Here is a 22,230-nt window from a genome sequence, read left to right on the forward strand (position 1 = left end):
CCACAGACAATTTATGATAGAAAGAAATTACACTCAACAAAGGATGGAACAATGAGAAGAGAAAGGAGAACTAAAGAAAAATGTATGGAACAACATGAAACATGAGGCTCAGACTATCACGTACACAGGCTGTGAAGAAACAGATGTGGGACCAAACAGACCAGAGGTGGATCTAAACCAACTGATTACATTTATATAGACGTAAACATTTGTCACAAACTGCGTTTTGCTGGATCACACAATAATGTCACACATGGAGAAACCCACCAGGAAACTGGGAGTTCACCCTTGCGGACAGTGTCACAGGTCTACCTACTACTGTACCGTCCTCACTGAAAAAAGTAAAGTTCGTGAGTCGATCCAAAGCTTGTCGGGTCTTGGGGAGGTTCCTGTGGCAGGAACATGCTCAGTTTACCGCTGACAATCTGGATATATTCAGAAAACACGAAACCAATGAGGTGTTGACAAAGTCAAGATGCAAAACATAAAGACTCTTTTCTATTTAGAGTGACACAAGTTGTGCAACCAGAAAGTCATACGTTGCATAGAGATGGTGTCCAGATGTACAGACACGCACAGAAGAACCTTGATCTCATTTTACATGTGCAGATTTCAATATGTCCAAAAGTCTCTGATGGAAAAAAAAAAAAAGTCAAATCACAGGAAAAGTGATAGTAAATAACCAGCGTGTTGCATAACTGTGTCATGTGTTCTGAGGTCTGCTATTAATTAAGAGGAGGAAGGTGTTCATGGTGTGACACCGCTGACTGGCCTTTCACAACTCATTACATGGTGTCCAATCAGAGCGCAGCTAGCGTGACTGCTGTTTATTTATACACAGAGCTGGAAATGGCAGAGTGCAGGCAGCTGGGACAGAAACTCAAACACTGTAACAGTCCAGGACATTGTGCTGCTGCAGAGGGTCCCAGTCATCACCCTGCTCGTACTGACACAGACACGTTCAAGCTCTCTCACTCACACACTCACACAGACACAGACACAGACACACACACACACACACTCACAGACACACACACACACACACACAGGAAAAAAAACACGAGTGTGCAGTATTTTTAAATGGCTCTCTCTCTTTTTTCCATCTGAATTCACTTCACTGCGGCTGGAACAATATTTTCACAACGATCAATAAAGTTTCATTCATTTTAGAATTACTATTAGAGCAGTATAACATTTTATAAAACTTTTTCTTTTCTAAAATTGTATATAATAAAACATTTTAAATATAAAAGCGCACCAAATCACAAATTGTGTTGTCAGCAGCTTCAGCTAAAAACATTATTAGACAGTAACCGACAGGTTAAGGACGAGCACGGCGCACAAATCCAAGAAGAGTTCACAAAAAGTGACATCAAAAAATAAATTTATTACAGTTTCAACAACTTGATTCAACATTACGACAACATGTCCATGCAAATGTAAGCACAGCACGGTAAAATAAAACCTCTCTGCCCGACACATGTTCGGAGGCCAGCGTGTTTCCTCCAGGTTTTATCAGGCAACTTTGTAGTAACAACAATATAAATATGATATGTGCTCCCAGTGGATCATCTGTGCTATGCTAACATCATAGCATACTGGTTGAATTCTATCCTCAGTTTAACTTGGATTCCCAGACGCTTCCTTTGCTGTCAGTTGCTAACCAGGTGACATTTAGTGGAGTCAGTGCCTCATCACATACTCTGCACCTGTAACATACGATCACAGCAGCTACACCAGGCCCAGTTACAGGCCACAGAAAGTTAGCATGCCGTATTTTCAGTTAGACCGTTTCAGTTTCACAATACAACACATTTCTATTCATGTCAGTACTACTTGGCCTGGTGGGAGTTATCACCCTAGCACCTGGACTCAGGTGATTGAGATGACGTGCGTCGGGAAGACTGTAAAATTCACACGGACATTTTCTCCTCATCTACGTTTCTAAAAAAAAAAAAAACACCAGCCTACATTAGCTCCAGGGAGTGAGTCTGTGGTCTTTCATTTTGTTCTGAATGAATCCACTGACTGTGGATTCATTTCCTAGCTGCCATCACCCAACACAGCGTATGCTTAAACGTTAGCATGGAACTCCAAAACTAATGACCAACTGGGTACACACAGACCATGTGTTCTTCACCGTATGGGTTAAACAACACTGCACAAAAACTTTGTGTTCATTTAATGATAAATTTCACTTGGTTGATACTTTACACAAAATCAATATGGTAAAAAAAAAAAGGTCTTTTCATCCAGACAAGACAAACTACCATCAAGATTTCACGGAGGATATGCTCGATGTAAGGACGGCGTGCACTGGCCATGCAGAACGAATGTGAAAGGCATCAATGTAACGTCATTCAGAGGAAGATTACAGCGTAGAGATGCTGAGACTAAATGTAGTGCAAATGGCTCATGCTGAGCTGATAAGCAGCCTACAACATACAGGTCAATACTTTAACCAACCCACAGGGGTGTGCAAAGCATTAAAGCTGCGACGTGGTCAGGTCAAAGGTCACAGCAGGAAAAAACAAACAGCAGGGAATCAGAGCTATTCTGCACACAGCCTAAGAATATGTCTCAAAGGTTTGGACTTGGAGGACATGCAAGAGGGACACTTGAGAGAATCAACAGTCAATGAAGCAGAGTGTAAAGTGCACAGAGGTTTGAAAGGTATGGTTAGACTGCACGCAGCTGGAGACCTGTCACTCAGCTGTGGAGGAAGGATGTACATCTACACTGGAGACTATTACACAGCACTATATGCAATACACTCTGAATGACCACATCACACAGAGGTGGGATGTACGGGGGCACTTCAGGGTCCTAACTACAGTTAGACATTTCTGTTCCTCACGGACACAACAGTCACAACACACTATGACGTCTACTGTCTATTCACAATTCACAAACAGCAGCACAGGATTACTTCTTACAGCATACAGAGAAATATGTACAGTATTTACAAAACGACTTCATCGACACCGTAGATTCACGCAGATTATCCGTCTGAAATGGGATTCAACCTGCCAGAGAGAGCATCGCCCTGGCGTTCACATGTAGACAACCGGATTTTATTATTTTAAAAGACACACACTGACACACTCCTGAAACAGCTGAGATGGGACTTTTGGATTCAGGAATCTCTCACTGAGAAGAGCTCTGGATGGAGACACAATGCTACCCCGCAGTGGCAGGATGAAGTAATACAGTTAGGGAATGTCACCACACAGTTCAGTCCCTCATTTCTCATTTGTTTGATGCAGCACTGTTTCCACTTGTTAGAAAGATATACAGGTGGATGCACGTGCAGCAGAATGGGAAAGAGTTCGTATGGTGGGTCAGATTTTTATCCGGGCGACATGCTCAGCCATGCTGTTGGCATTATAGCTCAACTAAATGAAAGCAAACTAGTACAGAGAGCAATGCAGGGGGTTTGATTTGCATGCAGCAGGTGTGAATCTAGCAGGGAATCAGTAAAAAAGTGATCTTTGCAGGCTCTGCATTAGTGTTCAGTCAGGAAATCAAGGGCAGCGTCAGAGGAAAAGAGTATTAACGTTCATGGAAGGCACTTTAGAGGGATAATATTCCTACAGGTAGAGTTAAGTTCCTCATTAAAATCAAAATCACAACATAAAATTATCAACACTAAACTGTAAATGTGTGCCAGAGTGAGAGTGGCAAAAACGGGACTGAAATAGGTCGAGGAAGGAAGACTCGCCGCGTTGGATACTGATACTTCTGTGAGCAGGCAGTTAGCTTAGCTTAGCATCATGACTGGAGGCGGAGGAAAACTGTTAGCCTGTCCAAATGACTGTCAGCTCCTCTGAAGTTCACTGTTTAACACATCATAATCTGTTTGTTTAATCCATCCAATCACTGGTATAAAGATGGCATGTTGTGGTTTTACCAATTCAGCACATGAAGAGTGATATATATTTTATTGTTTAACTCTGGGCAGGGAGGTAAATACGTGGACTTGCCCAGATTTCAGACGTCTTTAAGAGAAGACATGGAGGGGTATTATTTCTGCCAGTTTAAATGCCAGCAGTAAGGTTATATGTCACATTTAGTCAAAGCTGTATTTTTTGTGTGTATTGCCAAACACTACACTACAGTGCTACAGAAAACACAGATTATAGAGCACAGGAGTGTTCACTAATCAACAGATGCTATTAGCTGCGTTACACTAATGTAATATGTTAGGAAACACAGAATTAAACAGCATATAGGATGTATAATCTCCACATCATGCATGAATAATGTAGAAAACCAGACTGAGCCTGTTTAGGTTTTATACTAGATGGTTTCACCTGAAGCTAACAGGTCACAGACAGAGGCGTTACAGATGTTACAGTATGCACCAGCGGGTGAGGTCGTATTATTGCTGATACAGGACAGGAGGCAGAGGAGCACTACCAAGCTGGATAAACAGTGTTTGCTACAACTATGGCACCGTTCAGTACAGAAGATCGTGCTGGTTTTCAGCAGCGCACCACACAAATGCAACAACAGTCAAACAGAGGGTTGGTCACTATAATAAGCAAAGAGAAAGGTCTGATGTTCGTGTGCTGTCAGTCTAATCATGTGGAGGCTTTGAAATGTGAACCTGTCGTCCTCAAACTCACTCTGCCGCCATTTTCTCTATGTGGTCGCTCAGCAACTTGTACTGTTCTGCAAATGGGTAAAACACACACATTTTTTAAGAGCAGCTGCATTAAGGTTATGTAAATGAACATATCATCGCCTTTTACGTTGCACTTGTTTGCAAACGGTTTCTTATCTGCAGATGCATTTTCCTTCTTACCTGTGTCTATCTGAAGAAATCCAGATACAGATCATCAGTTACCAGTTACCAAGATCAGAACTAATACTACCAAGTATGTAAATGAGATGAAAGCAGAGAGAGATCTAGTGTTTCAGGGTGAATTATCCCTTTAATGCTTTACCTTCATTCAGGTTCCCAATAACTGCCTGCTTCTTCAGGAAGTCATTGCACAGCTTCTTACTGAGCCCAAACGCCAGCATGTTATGAGTGAATGTCCTGAAAATACACAGAGTACAAACTCATGTCAGCGCAAACACAGAACATACGCTCTGTACTTCATAATACTTCATATCTCAATGGGTATCAAAGAAACACCAATAATAATGGACCAATAATAAATCAGTCACTGTATTGTTCTGAGTATTTATTAAATTATACAGTTGAATTTAAGGTTTATATTCTATAAACCTAAAACCTTCATATTCTATTTAACTTTACCTAAGCTCTTCTTTTTTTATATATATAGGTGGACTGGAAATTCAATACACACAATATAAATTGTTAAAACATGAGACACTATGAAAACAAAAGTAGGTCACAGCCTGCGACCTACTTTATGGACCAGGCCTGAGCTCTGAGCTCTGAGGTCTGAGGTCTGAGGGCTTTGTCATGGGGCCACAGCAATTGCCGGAGGAGGGGCTTGAATATGTTACAGAGGCGTCTGCTTTAGTTATGTGGGCGGGATGCAGCCGTAAAACAAGAATTTAAACTGTCGGTACGTCCTCTCACACGTCCACACCTCACCCCTCTCCCCCACACTGGTGAAGAAAGTGACTATGTCTCACCCTGTTCCACAGAGACATGAATGGGTCGACTGTACCCCTGTGCATCTGTGCTCAGTGTGGAGCCCTGTGTCTCTGTCAATATCAGTTTAAACTCAGACGGGACACTTTAATCTCATTAACTGATTTCAAATTGAATGTGCTGAAGCCTGAAGATTAAAAAACACGTGTAATTGTCCAAATACTTTCTGTCTGTAGGTCGGCGAAGAGCAGAGGGAGCCCATCATCATCATCATCATCATCATCATCAGACTGATAATACATCTGAATTTAGTGAGTACATTATTTCACAGGTCCATCTTTCTCAGTAAGTATCCATCTTCCTTACCCCAGTTGGCCGAAGGCGATGTTCTCATCGATTTTGGAGCTGTCGTCCCTCTCCTCCTGGGTCATATGACACCACTTCTCCCTGCAGCACAGAGACGGTCAGAGTCAGGCTTTAATTCCCGGGTTTCTACTCGACCTTCAGTCTCTCCACAGAAACAGGTCAGGGTTGGGTGTCAAAAAAAAAAAAAAAAAAAAGCCATGACATCCATCCCTGTGACTGCTCCTTTTGTAATGGGACGCGAAAAGCCAGATGCCATTACACATCAAACACAGAAAACAATGTTTGAGGGCAAGAAACACATGAACCAGCCATCAGCAAAAGAATAAAACCACAGACGACTCATTCACAAATTATTAATAACAAGCAGATGAAAAGCACAGATTCACACTGTGTATTAATGTCAAACAAATATTCAATAACCTGGAAAATGTTTCCACATCTGAGTTCAGGTGCTATCCTCAGTACAGAAATGTCAGGAGGATACAGATTTTTAGATGAAGGTGAGATTTACACCAAAAAACCTTTATGGATGATGAAACCGTACTGAGAACAGGTCAAATGATGAACTTTATGTATCATCAGTCACTTTTACACACAGCCTTTACCCACTGTTCACTACCTGCCCTGAGCCAAACGGCAGAGGAAGTTAACAATTAGCTGGTGTGGACTGAGACAGAATTATAAGAAAATATTGGACATCCGTTCATCAGGTGGACACAAAAAAGACTCTAAATGAATGCTAATGTTGCTCTGTATCTTTGGATGTGTAAAAAGGAAAAACATCCTCACCAAATCAAACAAACAAACAAACAAAAAGAAACATCTACAATATACTTTATATACTGTGGATCCTCAGCGTCACACATGAAGTCACATTACCAGGTAAACGTTGGCAGAAATGAAAAAGAAAACATCTCCAAACATCAAAATTGGACCCAGAATTCTGTGTGTTACACCAGTTTGTTCAGTTGTTTTAAGGTGGATATTTCTATTTACGGCCTCTGCAGCATATCTCTACAATCAATGCACAGTGGAAACACAGAGGTGTGCAAAGACGGAGACAGCAAAGGGAACATGCAGATGGAGGCAGAGGAACTATCGCATGCAGGAAGACGAATGGTGTGAACGTGCAGTGAGACGTGAAGAGACAGAGAACACCTTCGGACTGCAGTGGATCTGCTGCCTCTGTCTCCTGCTCCTGATATAAATACCACCGCACACATTATACGCGCTCGCTTTGCACATTCGGGACATTAAGTGTGGGTGTGAAGCTTTTAGTCGTCAGAAGGTAGGCACAGAAATCAGCTCAACAGCAGCACGACAGAAAACCTCGGTGAATCACATCACCTATCAGACAACCACAACACCATGCCGACAGGAGCAGGAATATAACACAAACAAGTGAAACAAACAAAGAAATAAGGCACACTCAGCATTACACAAACACACAAATCCAATTATAATTATGACTAAAACTACTTCCAATTCAAAATTCCAGTGATGTGGACAATATCGCCCTGCTGTGATTAAGCAGATTACATCTCTTCATTTATACACAACACAGTCTCACTGGAGACTCCAGTCCTCCTGTGTGGGGATGTACCATTAGTTCCTCTCCTGTCACTGTTCAGTAGAGCGCAGCTGACAAACTGCAAATTAGACCCAAGGCGAGTCCCAGACGTTGAGCCTCACCTTTCACAACAGGACTAAACACCAACCCCTTTGTAGACGAACCGTCTGTCTTACTCTGACTCTCAGTCTCACACTCACCAGAGCTGATGAACAATGTGTGCGTCTTATGTGTGGCAGTCACATTTTGGGCCGGTTGCTAAGTACGCTAAGAATTTAAATGGTGAACTGTTTGTTGGTGATGTTGAGACTTATTTTAATCACGTAAATGACACTGGGGATTGAATTAAAAAAAAAAGACATTGTCACTGTTATTGAATTGTCAGTGACACTGAAATGATTAAAATAAATATGCCTTAATGTATTAGTATTAACTCACCTCAAGCATAGTTTGTTCTTATTATTCTATTAATTCTCTGAGTGACGGCTTTACTGCAATATTCATCCTCTTCATCAAAGTAATTCTGAATGTTTTACACACGAACCACGAGCCGTCACTGTCCTGCAGGCCTGACGAGGTGAGGTGTGTAATCTCTAAACGCAGCTCAGAGAATGGCCAACAAGGGAAAAGCTAAAAACACTAAATATTCCAATGTGTCACATAACCAAGTATCGAGCCTGTCACTAACTGCTGTTTTTCCTAACAAGCTAAAAGACCCACACAATAACTGTCTTTAGCTAGTTCTCTGTCCCCTTCAGATTTAACAACACCAGATACTGTTTCTCGAAGATCTGTGATACAAACTGCAGAGCCTCTGCCCTTCTTCTCCTCCGCTCTGCCTTCACTAATCTCTGCTCTTTCTCTTAGTTTGCCTATTTTCTTTCTTTTTTTCTTTTTTTTTTAGGCCAGTGGACAAATAGAAGGACAGACCTCTCGTCTTTCTCTTCATCCTGCGTCCCCCTGCCCGGCAGCAAGGCACAAGGAGACAAAGTCAACATGCAGAAAGAGGGAGAACAACAACAGCTTATAGAGGAGAGGAGAGGAGAGGAGAAGAGAAGAGAAGAGAAGAGAAGAGAAGAGAAGAGAAGAGAAGAGAAGAGAAGAGAGGAGAAGAGAGGAGAAGAGAAGAGAGGAGAAGAGAAGAGAAGAGGTGTGGGGTATCAGGAGATTGTCAGCAGTAGAGGTTTAGACTGAAGCATACTAAACAGCACTGTGAGATCTGTCTTTGCTGAAGCAAAACATCCATAAAGGATTATCAACCCTTATATTTCAGTGGACAGTTACAGTGACAAAGGAACACACAAAGAGCAATAGCCCACTTATGTTTTAAAAAATTCTACTTTTTTTCGCCCCAAAATCCATGAAACTTTGTAATATACTGCGCAAATACATGGTTAATTGTTTCATCTATCTCTCCAGACTCACCTTGTGGTTGGTGATCTCTTCTTCCTCTCACAATGGACGGCATCAAAAAACGCAGCGTTCCAAAATCGTAGCGTATGCCTGTCAGAGAGAACAGAGGACAGATGAGATGAGGCTGCACAATGACAGCCAGTCATGGCAAAACATGAAATCACACAGGAAGTCTGGTCAATTCGGCCCAAATCTTCTCATTTCTCCAGGAAAAACATGAAGGGACGTGGCCGTGAGAGGACAGGTGTGTAGGATTTGGTGGCATGTAGTGATGAACCAAATGAATAGGTGGGTTTCACATGACGTCACGACCCAGCGGCGCGAGGGCGCCAAATTCAGATTGAACCACATGATGATTCTTCTGATTATTGCGTGGACAGTACAAGGTGGATCAGCAGAGCTCCCTCCACTTACCAGATGGGCTGCTGCTTCAGGTGGGTGTACAGGTACACCTTCTCTCCTTTCTTTTCCTCTGGAGCTTCAGACACTGTGGAGGAAGAGGAAAACACGACAGGCAGTGGTACAGCTCAGTTCATCTCTAAATCCCATTTTATGTCTGTCACACTGTAGTTAATGCACTGTACCTGATGATTTGGACTTTGTTTCACCTGGGCTTTCACCTTCCCTGGAAAGAAGAATGCGGCAAAGAAAAAGAGGGAGGGGAGACTTGTGAATTAAAGCTATGTATGTCCATGTTAATGAAAAGAATTCAACAGACAAAGACTGAGGATATGCTCACTCAGTCTTAGGAGCCATTGAGCTCCTAAGCTTGCTCTCTAGGCCTCCAAAGAAGCCCTTGACGTCAGTCTTCGATGTGTTTTTAAGAAGGCGCTCGGCGGCATCCTTTTTCCCAGACAGCCAGGAATTGGCCTTGTTGAGGTATGAGTCCAGACCGGCTGGAGGACCACCACGGTCCAGGAGCTCTGAGGGAGATGGCTGAGACTTCCCTGAATAAGGAGAGAGCAGAGAGTTGGAAATGATGATGTTGATCTGTTTATGGGATTGATGAAATATTATTTGCTTAAAACTCAGTTTGTCTTTTGAACTCAATGTCTCTGTGGTATCTTTTGTCTAAGGCATGAGTGTGCAGAATACAAAGTGTGTGGCTGACAGACATCACCTTTCAGACTTTATCCAAAGCTACCTGCCGTTAAGTCTCTGAGGACAGCTTAATCTCACAGGTGAGACAGCATGTGGCCTTTAGGAAACAATGAGCCTGTCTGAAATTTGATGGGACCAATTAGCTTCACCTCAGCCAGCTGCAGCTCAGTGAGCTGGAAATGAAAACAGTGATTAGTCCACCAGCTTCAGGTGGATCAGTGTTCACAGACGTCCTCTGGATCAGAGGTATGTTTCATCATCATCTGCAGGAAGACTTCGTGCAGCTATTCACTAGTGTGCAGTGTTGTCTGTAGTGCAGATTTATATAGAAGTAAAAAAAAAACATTACAGCAGACCTGACTGCAGACAGATGTTGTTGCAATGTACTGTCACACCAGTACATTAATCAAGAAAAGCTTCCTGATTTCATAAGCACGAACACTACATTAATGCATAAACTCACTGCTTATGTCTCTGTGGTGTTGCTGCAAGAGAAACCACAGGGCCTCATGGCCCAACCTGTGGTGCCAACAATGTCTGAGTCAGCACTGAGGAGCGATGTTGACATGCACAGCTGGTCTTCTTTTCCTGTGTTACTCCCTTCTTTTGCAATTATGAGCTTTTATTATTTGTGCAATGAAAGCTCTAACACCACGGTGTGTTTGTGTAACAGTAGTAGCTCTGACAGTTTGAGGGGAACATGACAGATACAGAGAATGAAAAGGTTTAGAAATACTGAATTAGACCTTACCGATGTAGTAGTACGTGAAGCACATGGTCATGAGGTTTTTGGCTGGGCTGTAGTCATCCATCTGGTAACATCTGTAAACACAGCATTTCTTTAGAGAGGAGCCTGTCGTCAGCTCACTGCTGGAACCGATGGAATTTATTGGATCTGTTTGACTCAAAGGCCGAGTAGGTGAGCTTATATATATTATATATTTTTCTTATGGTCAACAAAGTCCATGAGACCCAACCCACAATAACACTACAGATAATTACTGTGTGTGTGTTCCAGACCTGGTATATCTTACTGCTCTGAGCCACAGAGCTCCACTGCTGTTAAAAAAACTTTTCATGCTGCACTAGGTGAAAACACACACACACACTGTAGTTTGTTTTTACTCAGTCCCACATACACAGCTCTGCTACTGGCAATACGGATTGATACGTCATATGTGTATTAATCCGCTGCTGAAAATAGTCCCCATAAAATGCTCTGTTTCCTCCTGTCTGAGTAAGCCTGATTCAAATAAATTATAATACTTGGCAAAGTATGTATTTGTGATCTATTTTTAATTACTTGCATCTTCAGTAGGGACCAAGGCGCTTTGGACTGAGCACCACACACCATACCGGTCAGAAAGTATTTTAGTTTTTCATGGGAACTGTTGACGATAAGTTTGTACATTATCACTGCCCTGATCCTTTACAGTCAAACAGGGTGAGACCATCACAGCATGTCGGTCTCTAACAAAGTCAACCACATACAGACTCACTCAAACAGTACGACTGCAAAAGACTGCACCAGTCTGTAGAAGGTGGCCTCGCTCACACATTTGGAGTGGCAGCGCTGTGGACACAGTACGACAGAGACAGTTACAAGCTCGTTTATTAAAGCTTTGTGTAAAGACAAGATCACCATTAGCTAAGTCACACACACTGAGGACTCCACTATGTATTTTATGAATTTTGTTTTGATTCTTCTACACTTAAATGTGTGCCTAATATTATGTATTTTTACTCCGGCTTTCTCACTCAATCTGTCCAACAGGTCCAACGGGAACCTGTAATTCTTTGGCAAATGCATCTGGAACACCATTACCATTCCATCATTCCCCCATCATTCACCTGCGCGCTGACGTATTTGGCAAACCACTCCCTGCCTTTGCCGGCCTCTCCACTGCACAGTTCCCCAAAACGAGCCTTCTCTTCCTGGTCAAAGTCCTCCCTGTAAAAAAACACGGTCCAAAAACTCATTACAGCTCTAATTTACAGACCCTGAAAAGAGATGGTTTTGTTTGCTCAGTAATTTTACAGATTTGTTTAACTACTAAGAAAATGATCGTGATCCACTGAGAACTGGACAAGAGGTTTCAGTGTATGACAGCTGAACTTCACATGGAAATCAAACATGCATCTTTGAGCTATTAAATTAAAAGTTCAATAATTGTGTGTGAACTTAAATATAAATACAAAGGTACTCTGATATTTAGAAGCAGCCTTTTAACATTTTACCCAACTGACACGGAATATGCAGCCTAAATCAAGAGAAAACATCAGCACCACTGAGTCAGGAAAAAGGAAAAACTGCTGACAAAACAAGACACTGCTGGCAGTTATCGAGAAAAGGTAATGTGTAAAAAAAAAAAAACACCCAGCCATATCCTGTTGTGTGCTGAGGAACCACCAAGCGATGGCCACAATCTGCACACTTCACCAGCAGCAAAGAAAGTCAAATACTACAGTTCTGAACTAAAAATAATATGAAACTGAAGACAGAAGAAAATCCTCAAAACTCAGATGCTGGGATCAGAAAATGTGATACTTTTGATAAACTATCTGTTTTCTGTTTGAGAGCAAAGGCAGGAACTACCCAGGATTAGTATGGTGCTCCTAATAAAGTGCTCAGTGAGTGTATTGTCAATTAGCAATGTTTACCACAGTGAGAGTCACTGATGTTTATTTTGTAGATGCGATTATGGAAATTGTACATCTGCATTCTGCAAGAACTTGCAATGCTGCTTTTGCTTTGTGAGAGAAAAGAGAATGTTCCATTGACTTTCCCTGAATAAATAAAGGATAAAAGAAAACAAACAAGCAGCTGGTGAAAAACAAAAGAATTATCTTCAGTAAAAGAAACAGCATTCCTTTAAATGGTGACTGTCTCTATGCTCTCTGTGACAAGAGGTTTTTGAAATCACCTCTTTGGTTTGATCTCATATATGTTCATCACAAGCATCAAACACAGAAATAAAATTTCAAAAATGTAAAAACAGTTTGTCCTTACTTTCCATGAAATATCTTCTCCACATACGCCTTCATGAACTGCCTCTTCTCCACCGTGTCAGCATCAGCGTCCTCTCTGCTGTGAGCGGACGAAGACGACGACCTCCTCAGCTCCCACATGTGAGAGGGTGGGTCCATGTCGTTCTCGCTGTCTGCTGACTCTGTTGCATCGCTGTCATTGCCTCCTTCCTCTTGGTGGTGGTGGTGGTGAGTGCTGGGTTTGGTTGGAGCTATGGGCTCTGGCAGTAAGGGCTGCTGTTGGACTGCCATGGAAGACGCTGGCTCTGGGGAGAAAATGTCTGTATGGCCTTCATGTTGACCTGAAGCTACGCTAAGAGCTGTGGCCTCTGAGGGCAGGTCAAAGTCTATTAGGTTGTGCACAGCTACACCCTCCATGTTGGACACGAGTCCCCTTCCTTTAAGCTCTACAACAGCGTATTTTTTTTCAGAATGGAGTTACTTGGTGCTCTGCAGGAACATGGGGATGATCACAGCTAGCCCGAGGTTTCAAGTGAGGTCACTGTTGTTTCCGATGGTTTTGATTTTGCAGACCCTCCCACACCCTGAGGGTGCTGACATCAAGTCAACTCACAAACCCAATGCATCTGTGGACAAAGGAAGGAGACAGTTAGCACTGTGATCATCTTTTATCTTTTTCAGATGTCTCAAATTTGAATTTTGACCTGAGGATTGTAACAAATGACAAGTCAAGGCATCTTCAAATTTATAAGTTATCCAGAGGACAACATCTGTCCAATCCAATATTTGTCCAGATATTTTAGTCTGGTCCATAGAGGTGGACAGCTGACTGATAAAGCATTCCCTACCCCCCACCCGCTAAAATGGGATGTGTGTGGACCTGTTGTCCATTCGTCCTTCATACTGACTGTTTTACCACCGCTCTCACTACAACATGTTTTCTACCAGGAAGTAACTCAGGGGACGGAGATGTTTGCTTTTATCGTCATAAAAATGATAGGCCTTTGTCACAGCAGACATTTTGATATGACTGCCAGCCACAGGTGTAAGTATTAACATCAGTAATGGGGGCAGGTCCTCATGTCCTCTCTGGTCCAGTTCAATGGAACAGGTCCATTATTAATGTTATATGTTACACCTGTGCTGTCACATTAGAAAAAGCACAGGTGATGGTCATAACATGATCAATGGTTACGTTCCATTTAAGTAAACCAGTTCTAGGCCCCTGGTAAAGTACAAGAACTAATAAAGTGAGAAGGTGAACTTTATCTCAGTGTTGTCCAGCAGAGGGGGTGCACTGACCTGCCAAAACTAAACACAAAGCACAGTCATTGGTTTTCAAGAGGAGGTTGCTCCCCACTAACTGCAAGACCGTAGGGCATGATGGGAAACACCTGGCTTTCCCACGATCTAACAGCTGATTGGTTTAGAAGATAGATCAACAACATGGCCTTTTATAGAAACTGTTCATTTCTTATTTATATACTTACTCGAGAGACAGATTTGGATTTTATACCATGAAGGTTCATTCAACAGAATAAATGTTGTGTGGTCGATGGCGTCGTATCAGTCAGAGGTCGAACACATTCAGCTCATATTACAGATTCTGCAGTTCCAATAGACTGTGGACAACATAACTGATTTAATTCTTAAAGTATGTGCGACTGAAAAACTTAAGTGAGATATTTAGATGCACATGTGATCAGATCAACTATCGTCTTGTATTTCTTTCCTCTTCCCGTGTGTGAATATTTATTATTTTGAAATAATTTCTGTAGTTTGAGGGCGACAGCAATCAAGTCTGGTTAGCTGGTTTACATGCAGTGACAATCTGATACAATGGCATGTGCTTTACACCAGAATTCATGTCATATGGAGGTTAAACCATAAACAGAGACCACAGATCGCCTATATAGCATATTAACAGCCTATCCTGTCATACAGGGGAAGAACAAGCTTAATAGATTGGTCTGATAACACGATATTAAACTGGGACTGGCTCTAACAGGGTGTGTGTTGCTGGGACTGAAAACCATCTTGACTGCAGCTTTTTGTCACTGTCCCCTGCTGCTGCCACCTGCTCTCGTCTGCCTCCCACGTGAGGCACAGTTCATCTCAAACAAGTCCCGTGTCTCCATTAATCTCCAAGCTCTGTCCACGGTCCCACCTCCAAAACTGTTAATTGGACATTTGATTGTTTTTTTTTTGTTTTTTTTTTGGCATCGATGATGTGTTTCCCTCTTAAGAAGAAGCTTCCTCTCAGACATGAGACACATGTACATGTGTCTTTACACTAAACATTTATTTAAATACGTAGCTGAGGTATGAAAATGTATGTCAGGTTATTTCCTGTTGTTGCTGATCAGTGTCGGCATCCAGCTGTAAAGAATGTTAGCTGAACAGAGCAGGTTTTGGTGGCGTGACATTAAAAAGGCTTCCTGATAGGACACTCCTGGGTTTCCTTGATCAGTTGTTGCTAGAAGGAAAGCTCACGCAGCTACAATCACTTCTTACGGTAAATGGCACTGCTGCATATCAGTTTACAGTTCACAAAGAACAAAAGACTGAGGAAAAAAAGGGGAGGGAGGATTTTGAAGGGAACAGAACACCTGTACCCACCAGTCCCAATGTTTCATTTGTTTAAATACGGAGAATCTGAAGCCGCCATGTTCGTGAGAACTGCATGTTGCAGTTCTACATTGTCAAACCTCATTCGCAGTGCAGCTTTAAGCCTGTAAGCTGCACTGATGACATTTCAAATAACTACTGAAGCTAAGTGCAGCCAATCTAACTAGTTCCTTTTTATTCATAAGTCAGTACTGATAATATGCAAATAACAGGAAGTTGAAATAATTGATTGAAAACCACAAAGACAGGAAACAAAAATCTTAAACTTCATATCTGATCTGCACTTCTCTTCATCTCTTGTGTAACTCAAACAGCACTGTACTCAACACCGGTCTGATCTGAAATCCAGGACCCAGACATAGCACAGTATCACAGTGCTGACTCCCACACAGGGCTTCCCAGGACTCTTCATCCAGGCCTCAGACTCTCTGAGGGGGAGAACAGCAACAGCTGCCAGCCCTTCATGCACACACACACACATATCCTGCAATCAGTCCTTGAGCTAATCTACTTTAGCTCCACTATCACAGGGCACCGGTTGGTGCTCTGACTGAACACACACACACACACAGCTATAACATGGTTAGCCTTAAAATAAATAAATAAATAAAATAAAAAAGTCTGGGAGCCCTTGGGCCAGTGTTTGGGCTGCAGCTCTGGCAGGCGGTTACATAATGCAGCATTTAGTGAGTAAGACCCAGGGTGACACATTCAGACGAACACACACACACACACAGCGTGACATACACATATGCACATAAACCCACAAACGTGTATAAAAATAGTATATTTAGTGAAATCTTATTTTTATCCATATAGCAGAGCGTCTTGCGTGTGATGTCAGCGCCCGTGTTAACAGGTCAGAGCAGCCTGCCTGAGAGGCCTTGCTACCAAGTTTGGGCATCACGCCTATTTTTCACGCGTGACGTGCAGAGTTCTCAGGAAAAACAGACCAGGAAAAGATCTGTTGATAGTCGTACTGAGATCAAATGAACAATATTACATAATCTGACACCTTTAACTGTAGTTTCAATGTCGGAGCTATATCTGAATACGACATTTTACACTTTATTTTTTAACCAGGAGACAGCGGAGGATTAAGAGGACGAAAATCACGTGGCTGCTTTCTGGTTACATCTCTTAATAAAACATCAGTCACTCATGATTATTATTATTGACGGCCATGATCAAAGGCCATTATTAAACTCAATGTAGAAAGACAGAGCTGGCAGTATCTGTGCCGCAGCAGAAACACGGGCAGTGTGGCCGTAGCGAGGTAGCCACCACGCAACACAGACCATGTGACCAGGCCGTGAAAACATTTTCTCAATAAGCTTTAGATGCCATTACTATAAGCAATGGGTTTCTACATGAACAGTTCTGGTTATTCGACATGACCGATTTCTGTATTCATGTTTTTGTCTGTGTTCCTCTTACCGGGCTGAAGTGGGCTGGGCTCAGCTGCAAAAGGGTGAGGTCACACACTTCTGCATAAGGATTAAGCAACATGTGAATCAGACTGATAACAGTTAGTGAGTTGTTTGGTCACTGGCAAAAAATCCTGATGGAGCAGATTAGCTGGGGTTTGAGAGGTAAACTCTTAATGAATGATTAGATGTTCGTTCAGCTTTGATCGCTTCTTATTTAGGGATGAATACCAGTCTCATGGTGCTTCTACTCTGATACGTGCTCATTAACTCGCATTGATAACCTCTGCCAAAGAATTAACCTCTGATTTTCTTATACCTGAAGGAAGGTTGATTCTCATTTAATAAAAGATAAAAAAAAATATTACACAATCCATTATATCTATCTTAGATGTAGATAATATGAAGGCTAATGCTGCCACCGCTGCCCTTAAACCACTGGATGCAATGTGTAATCTGTTTATAGGTCTCTCTTGTAACAGAGATCTTTATCTCAGTGAGACTTCCTGAATTCCTAAACCCAAGTTTTTCAAGTCAGACCTCACATCTTTCCCTGGCATCTTTTACCTGGAAGCCTGAGCCGAGCTGAGCGAGCAGCAGAGCCCCTCAGTCGGTCGCCACTTCCTGCTGAGGATGAACGGCAGCACTAGAGTCACCACCTGGCCAGTGATGCTGTCTGGTCTGATTTAAGTGTCCTGTCCTCCTGTCCTGTCATAGCCACAGCAAATAGGTGCATGTGCACACGCACACGCACACACACACAGGCACAAAAACGATAGGAGACTCCTTAAATCAGCGGTCTTTCACTCAGACCGCAAAGGTTGCAGTATTTCTGCTTCCATGAGCAGGATCACATCCACACACACATGCACACACACACGTGCACACACACATACTCACAATAACAACCTGCTCCCTCCCATAAACTATCCCTCACGGTAATGTGCGCAGTGGGAGATGCTTCTGTCACGAAGCTGTGAACAGCTTGAGTGATTTGGTGGGGAGGATCTGCGCTCGAACCCACACATTCACAGGACACGTCCTGCACTCTCCTCTTATCTTCAGTGTAAACCACACTTAGCATGGAAGCCAGCACTGTTACGCAAGGTGCCCCCGAGCTTCTCCCACCCCCAGGAAATGTTATTCAGCACACAAAAACATCAGTTGAGCAAGATATGAGCGAGGCGCTGTTACAGCTCAGCACTCGTGGTGTTTCACACTTCATCTGTCTCCGTCACCCTGGCTTTATGAGCAGTGTGAGCCCAAAGCAGAGCAATAAATTAGCTTTTCTCCTGTGTCAAATATGGTAATATAGAATATGAATTCAGCATGTGGGCAAGGTTCTTTCAAAGTCCCCGTCTCAGGCCACTACTTCATTTACCAAACTGCCCTCTCAAGCATTCCTGAACAAAGCTCAGCCTGATGGAGGTGGGAACCAAATACCCAACCTGGGACTTCCCTCACCCACAATCCTTTGGCTTCCTTGTATAATGGGAGGGGATAAGTTGTTCAGTTGTTGTTTGTTATTGTGTTTGCTGGGACACGTCAGTCACCAAAACTAAAGCAGCGAGCACATTCTTTGTCTCACCACTTTTGATACTTATGTTCAAAGAAACAAGGCTGTTTGTTCCTCCTCCTCACTCCTTTACTTACCCTTTAACATGGGACTAGCATGGGAAACCACACTGTCTGACTGTGCTCTAAATGTATTCACTATTCGCTTTTTACAACTCGCCACTGTTCTGTCATTTTATACCACGATGCAGTTCCCCAACATTCAGCCTGGCGTGTCTGGGAACTCTGGGAAATGTGGCATCTCCACTTGATTTCAAAATAAAGTTCTATTGTTTTTAACTGTGTTTGACTGAGCAGCATGAATTAGCAGCTACAGTAATGAAAGTATTGGGCTGATATCACTGATCCATGAACAAAATTCTATATTGTGTGGCAGCTGTTTTCTATAAGAATGCATCATATTCATGATAATTCTGATTTATTACAACTTGAGTCTTATTTTTATAGCTTTGAACATTGTTCCTATTGCTTATGATATCGTTGTAACTATCAAAATAATAGGCTTTTTCTTTTCCTTCTATGAGTCAAAATATCTGCTGTGAAAAAAACAGCCTAATGTTGAGATCTGGGAACACGGAGACACTGCAGCAAAGTCTGACAAGGCAAGAAACACAAGCAGTCTGAGCGTGAGCACACCTGAGATATATATAACTGTGTGCACACACAACTAGAATAAGTACAGTAAGTCAAGGTTTAAGCAGCAGTTACTGTGTAAACTGTGGTAAATGTTTACAGAAGACAGTTTGGGTAATAATTTTACTGTTATGCTCGCTTTAAGTTTGTCTCACCTGGGGGTTTGTTTACAATTTGTCTGATCATATGACTGCACGTGTTTCTGGTCCAGCTGAACTTCTTCTTGGGGATGTCACCACGTTACCAGAGCTCTGCTCCTGTTGAGTACGACAGAATCATTTTGACAGGATTGATGATGAAAGCTATGAAAACACCAAGACCGCAACAAACCAGAATTATCCTATTATTTTCCACCACTTCCCCAAACCAATAATAAATCCTTTCAGTTTCACCAAACTGATGGTGGGATAGAGGTTCAGCTGAGGTGGAGCAGACTCTTACGGGCAGCAGTGTCCTAGCTTGAGGAATGTTGAGTCTCAGCTGAACTAGGAGGGCTCCAGCCTCTTCGAGAGGAGCTTTGGCTCTGTGGAACCAAACAAGATTGGACTTATCAGAGAGAAGTGTTTGTGTCGCCTGATCATAAGTGTTAATAGTAGCAATATAACTCTTATCAGCTTCACCAGCAGACAGGAACTACTGCTCTGTGCCATAGCTTTGTATGACTGACAGCAATAATAAAGTCACAGTTTAATAATGCAGACTGAAAGCCGGCACTTTCAGGACCTAACCAAATAATCATTGATTTATACGGTTATTTAGTTTTATAGAACAAAATGTCCTCATAGTTGTACACTTGAAGATCTGCTTGGTTACAGAGTCAGCAACAAACGAACAGCACAACAGACGTGTGAAGTGGCTGATGGCAGATAAGTCGGGTGTAGAATCTGAGCTGAGGCTGGTCAGTGTAACAGCTGAGGGGACTGCACTTACAGATATAATCTACACACCACAGGCAACATTCCCGACACAACACTAAATCTGTTTTCAGAGGACGAGCTGGACTCCAGGTGACAGAAAGACTAGAGCGCTTTACTCCATCATCATCTCAGTAAACATGAAAGCGATGTGGTGCACCTTATCCACTACATCTAACAGCTCCCACTGAAGAACCTCACTCTCAGCAACAGCACAGAGGTCACAGAGAGGTCAAAGACCGCTCTCCAGCAGTCTGTTCAATACTAATAATATTACCACCTCTTGACCTAACATGTCAAATTCCGTGTTTCATTTCCCCCCATATTCTTCTACTGTTGCTTTCCCATCACAGCCTTATATCTCACACAGCTAAACACTATTCTAGACAAAATACTTTTCCGTGCAGTTCATGCTCATATAGAAGATAAACTCCATCTATCAAGGCCTAAGTGGAAGTCTGTACCCAGAAGGAGGATAAAACAAAAGATAAGCTCACTGTCACTGACAGCTACAAATATGCACAACAAAGCAACTAAACAAACACCAAAGCGCCAGAGTGACATGGGTAATGGATGCTATAAAACCTGGGTGGAAGTTCTCCTCCGTGTGCACTTCCTGAGAACACCAAACACAGTCTCTGTCTCACAGTCTGTTAACCCAAACTGGAGCCCTAGCAATATTTGGTCAAGCTGGCCATCCTGAGCCTAGTATAGGACTCTTCAGGAGCTGTAGGCTACGGTGCATTGTGGGGATTTGTGAACAATTGTAAAAACAGGTTTTTAACATATTTAATACAGATCTGTCTCCCGTGTGTGCAGTGTTCGCTGTCTACAGTCATTGTGTTCTGATTTATCTTGGACTAGAGAAGAACACGCCAAACTCCATTGGAAAATCTGGTAATTCTATAGTGCACCGCTTATCAGTAACCCTGATTAGCTGATACACCGCGGCTTCAGAAGAAGCCTTTTTCTAATGCATACCTAACAGGACTACAAAGCAGAACCTTCGTTCCAAAATATTATCATTCCACATAACTCGGTTAAACCAACCACGCTGCAGGGCCGATGTTGTTAGCAGAGGCGTGCTGGACGAATTACAAAAGTTGGCATTTCCTACTCATACAGCGCTCTTGATGGATGATACATGCGCCGAATATAAATATGTACCGATAAAATGAACAAAAGGCTTCGAGTCACATTTTACTTGGTATATAGCTTTCTCGATAAGTAAGGTCACCTTAAATTTTCACCTAAATGAATGAAGTTTTGTTGAAGCATCTGTCGAGAATGAATTAAGACATGAAAAGTAAAAAAAACTGAAAGAAACAGGCGCTGTCACTCCCACGCTGCAGACCACGGCTTATTATTTAACATAAAACGCTGACCATTGAGTTCAGGGCGCTGGACTGGGCGCACTTGACAGCTCAGATAGGAAGCAGGACTGAATAAACACTGCAAAAGGCTGACGTTTCCTGTAACGTTAGGCGCTATGATTAGAACGTGACAGTGGAGCCATTTTCAGGCAAAACGGGGATACACGCACGTCAGTCACGCAGGGTTATCTGCAACCGAAGCCGAACACACATCAGGACAACTCCAATTAAACGACGAGGGTTTCCACAAGCCAAAAACACCGGGAGAGGGAGAGAATTAACCCTCCGCCTTGACCCCAGAGGCCATTCAACCAACTGAAATGCTATGCAAAGATGGCATTTAGAAACCGTAAAAAATATTAAGTCTCAAAAGTGAGAATGGAAATTTTATGAAGAGACAATATAAGTAGCAGATGTACGTACGTGAAGCCTTCCTCGCTGGCAGGAGAGGAGGGCTGCTCTTCCCAACTGCTTGTGCGACGTAGGTGTTGCACTTGACTCGAGCCTGTGTCTTCATGCAGAACTGCGCAAGCGCGAACACAGGCAAACACCGTGAGGGGGGAACCCAATGACGTCGACAAGCAGCACAGCCAATGAGCGCGAGCGAGCAGTCGTGGTGTTGCGTCAAGTCAGCAGGAATATTATTTCCTTCACAATAAAGGCACGAAGG

At 42.7% G+C, this 22,230-nt stretch overlaps 1 protein-coding gene across 5 annotated transcripts; it reads right to left on the reverse strand.

The window, feature by feature from the left end:
• Nucleotides 1-1,373: 1,373 nt before the first annotated feature.
• kiaa0513 (KIAA0513 ortholog) lies at nucleotides 1,374-22,076 on the reverse strand. 5 transcript variants are annotated; one of them, XM_041038980.1, is made up of 14 exons: nucleotides 21,984-22,076; nucleotides 19,715-19,796; nucleotides 19,429-19,530; nucleotides 13,033-13,636; nucleotides 11,874-11,973; nucleotides 11,522-11,595; nucleotides 10,774-10,844; nucleotides 9,661-9,868; nucleotides 9,506-9,546; nucleotides 9,336-9,408; nucleotides 8,934-9,011; nucleotides 5,939-6,019; nucleotides 4,950-5,044; nucleotides 1,374-4,674 (listed from the first exon to the last, which is right to left on the reverse strand). In XM_041038980.1, the coding sequence occupies exons 4-14, from the start codon at nucleotides 13,425-13,427 to the stop codon at nucleotides 4,625-4,627; spliced, it is 1,266 nt and encodes a 421-aa protein (XP_040894914.1). In that variant the 5' UTR covers nucleotides 13,428-13,636; nucleotides 19,429-19,530; nucleotides 19,715-19,796; nucleotides 21,984-22,076; the 3' UTR covers nucleotides 1,374-4,624. The 5 variants fall into 5 exon arrangements, with proteins under 5 accessions (XP_040894914.1, XP_040894917.1, XP_040894915.1 ...); XM_041038983.1 differs by lacking the exon at nucleotides 19,429-19,530; XM_041038981.1 differs by lacking the exon at nucleotides 19,715-19,796 and having other exon boundaries at nucleotides 21,984-22,058.
• Nucleotides 22,077-22,230: the final 154 nt, after the last annotated feature.

Source organism: Toxotes jaculatrix, chromosome 5 (genome assembly GCF_017976425.1).
Source record: "Toxotes jaculatrix isolate fToxJac2 chromosome 5, fToxJac2.pri, whole genome shotgun sequence".
In the NCBI taxonomy this organism is placed as follows: domain Eukaryota; kingdom Metazoa; phylum Chordata; class Actinopteri; family Toxotidae; genus Toxotes; species Toxotes jaculatrix.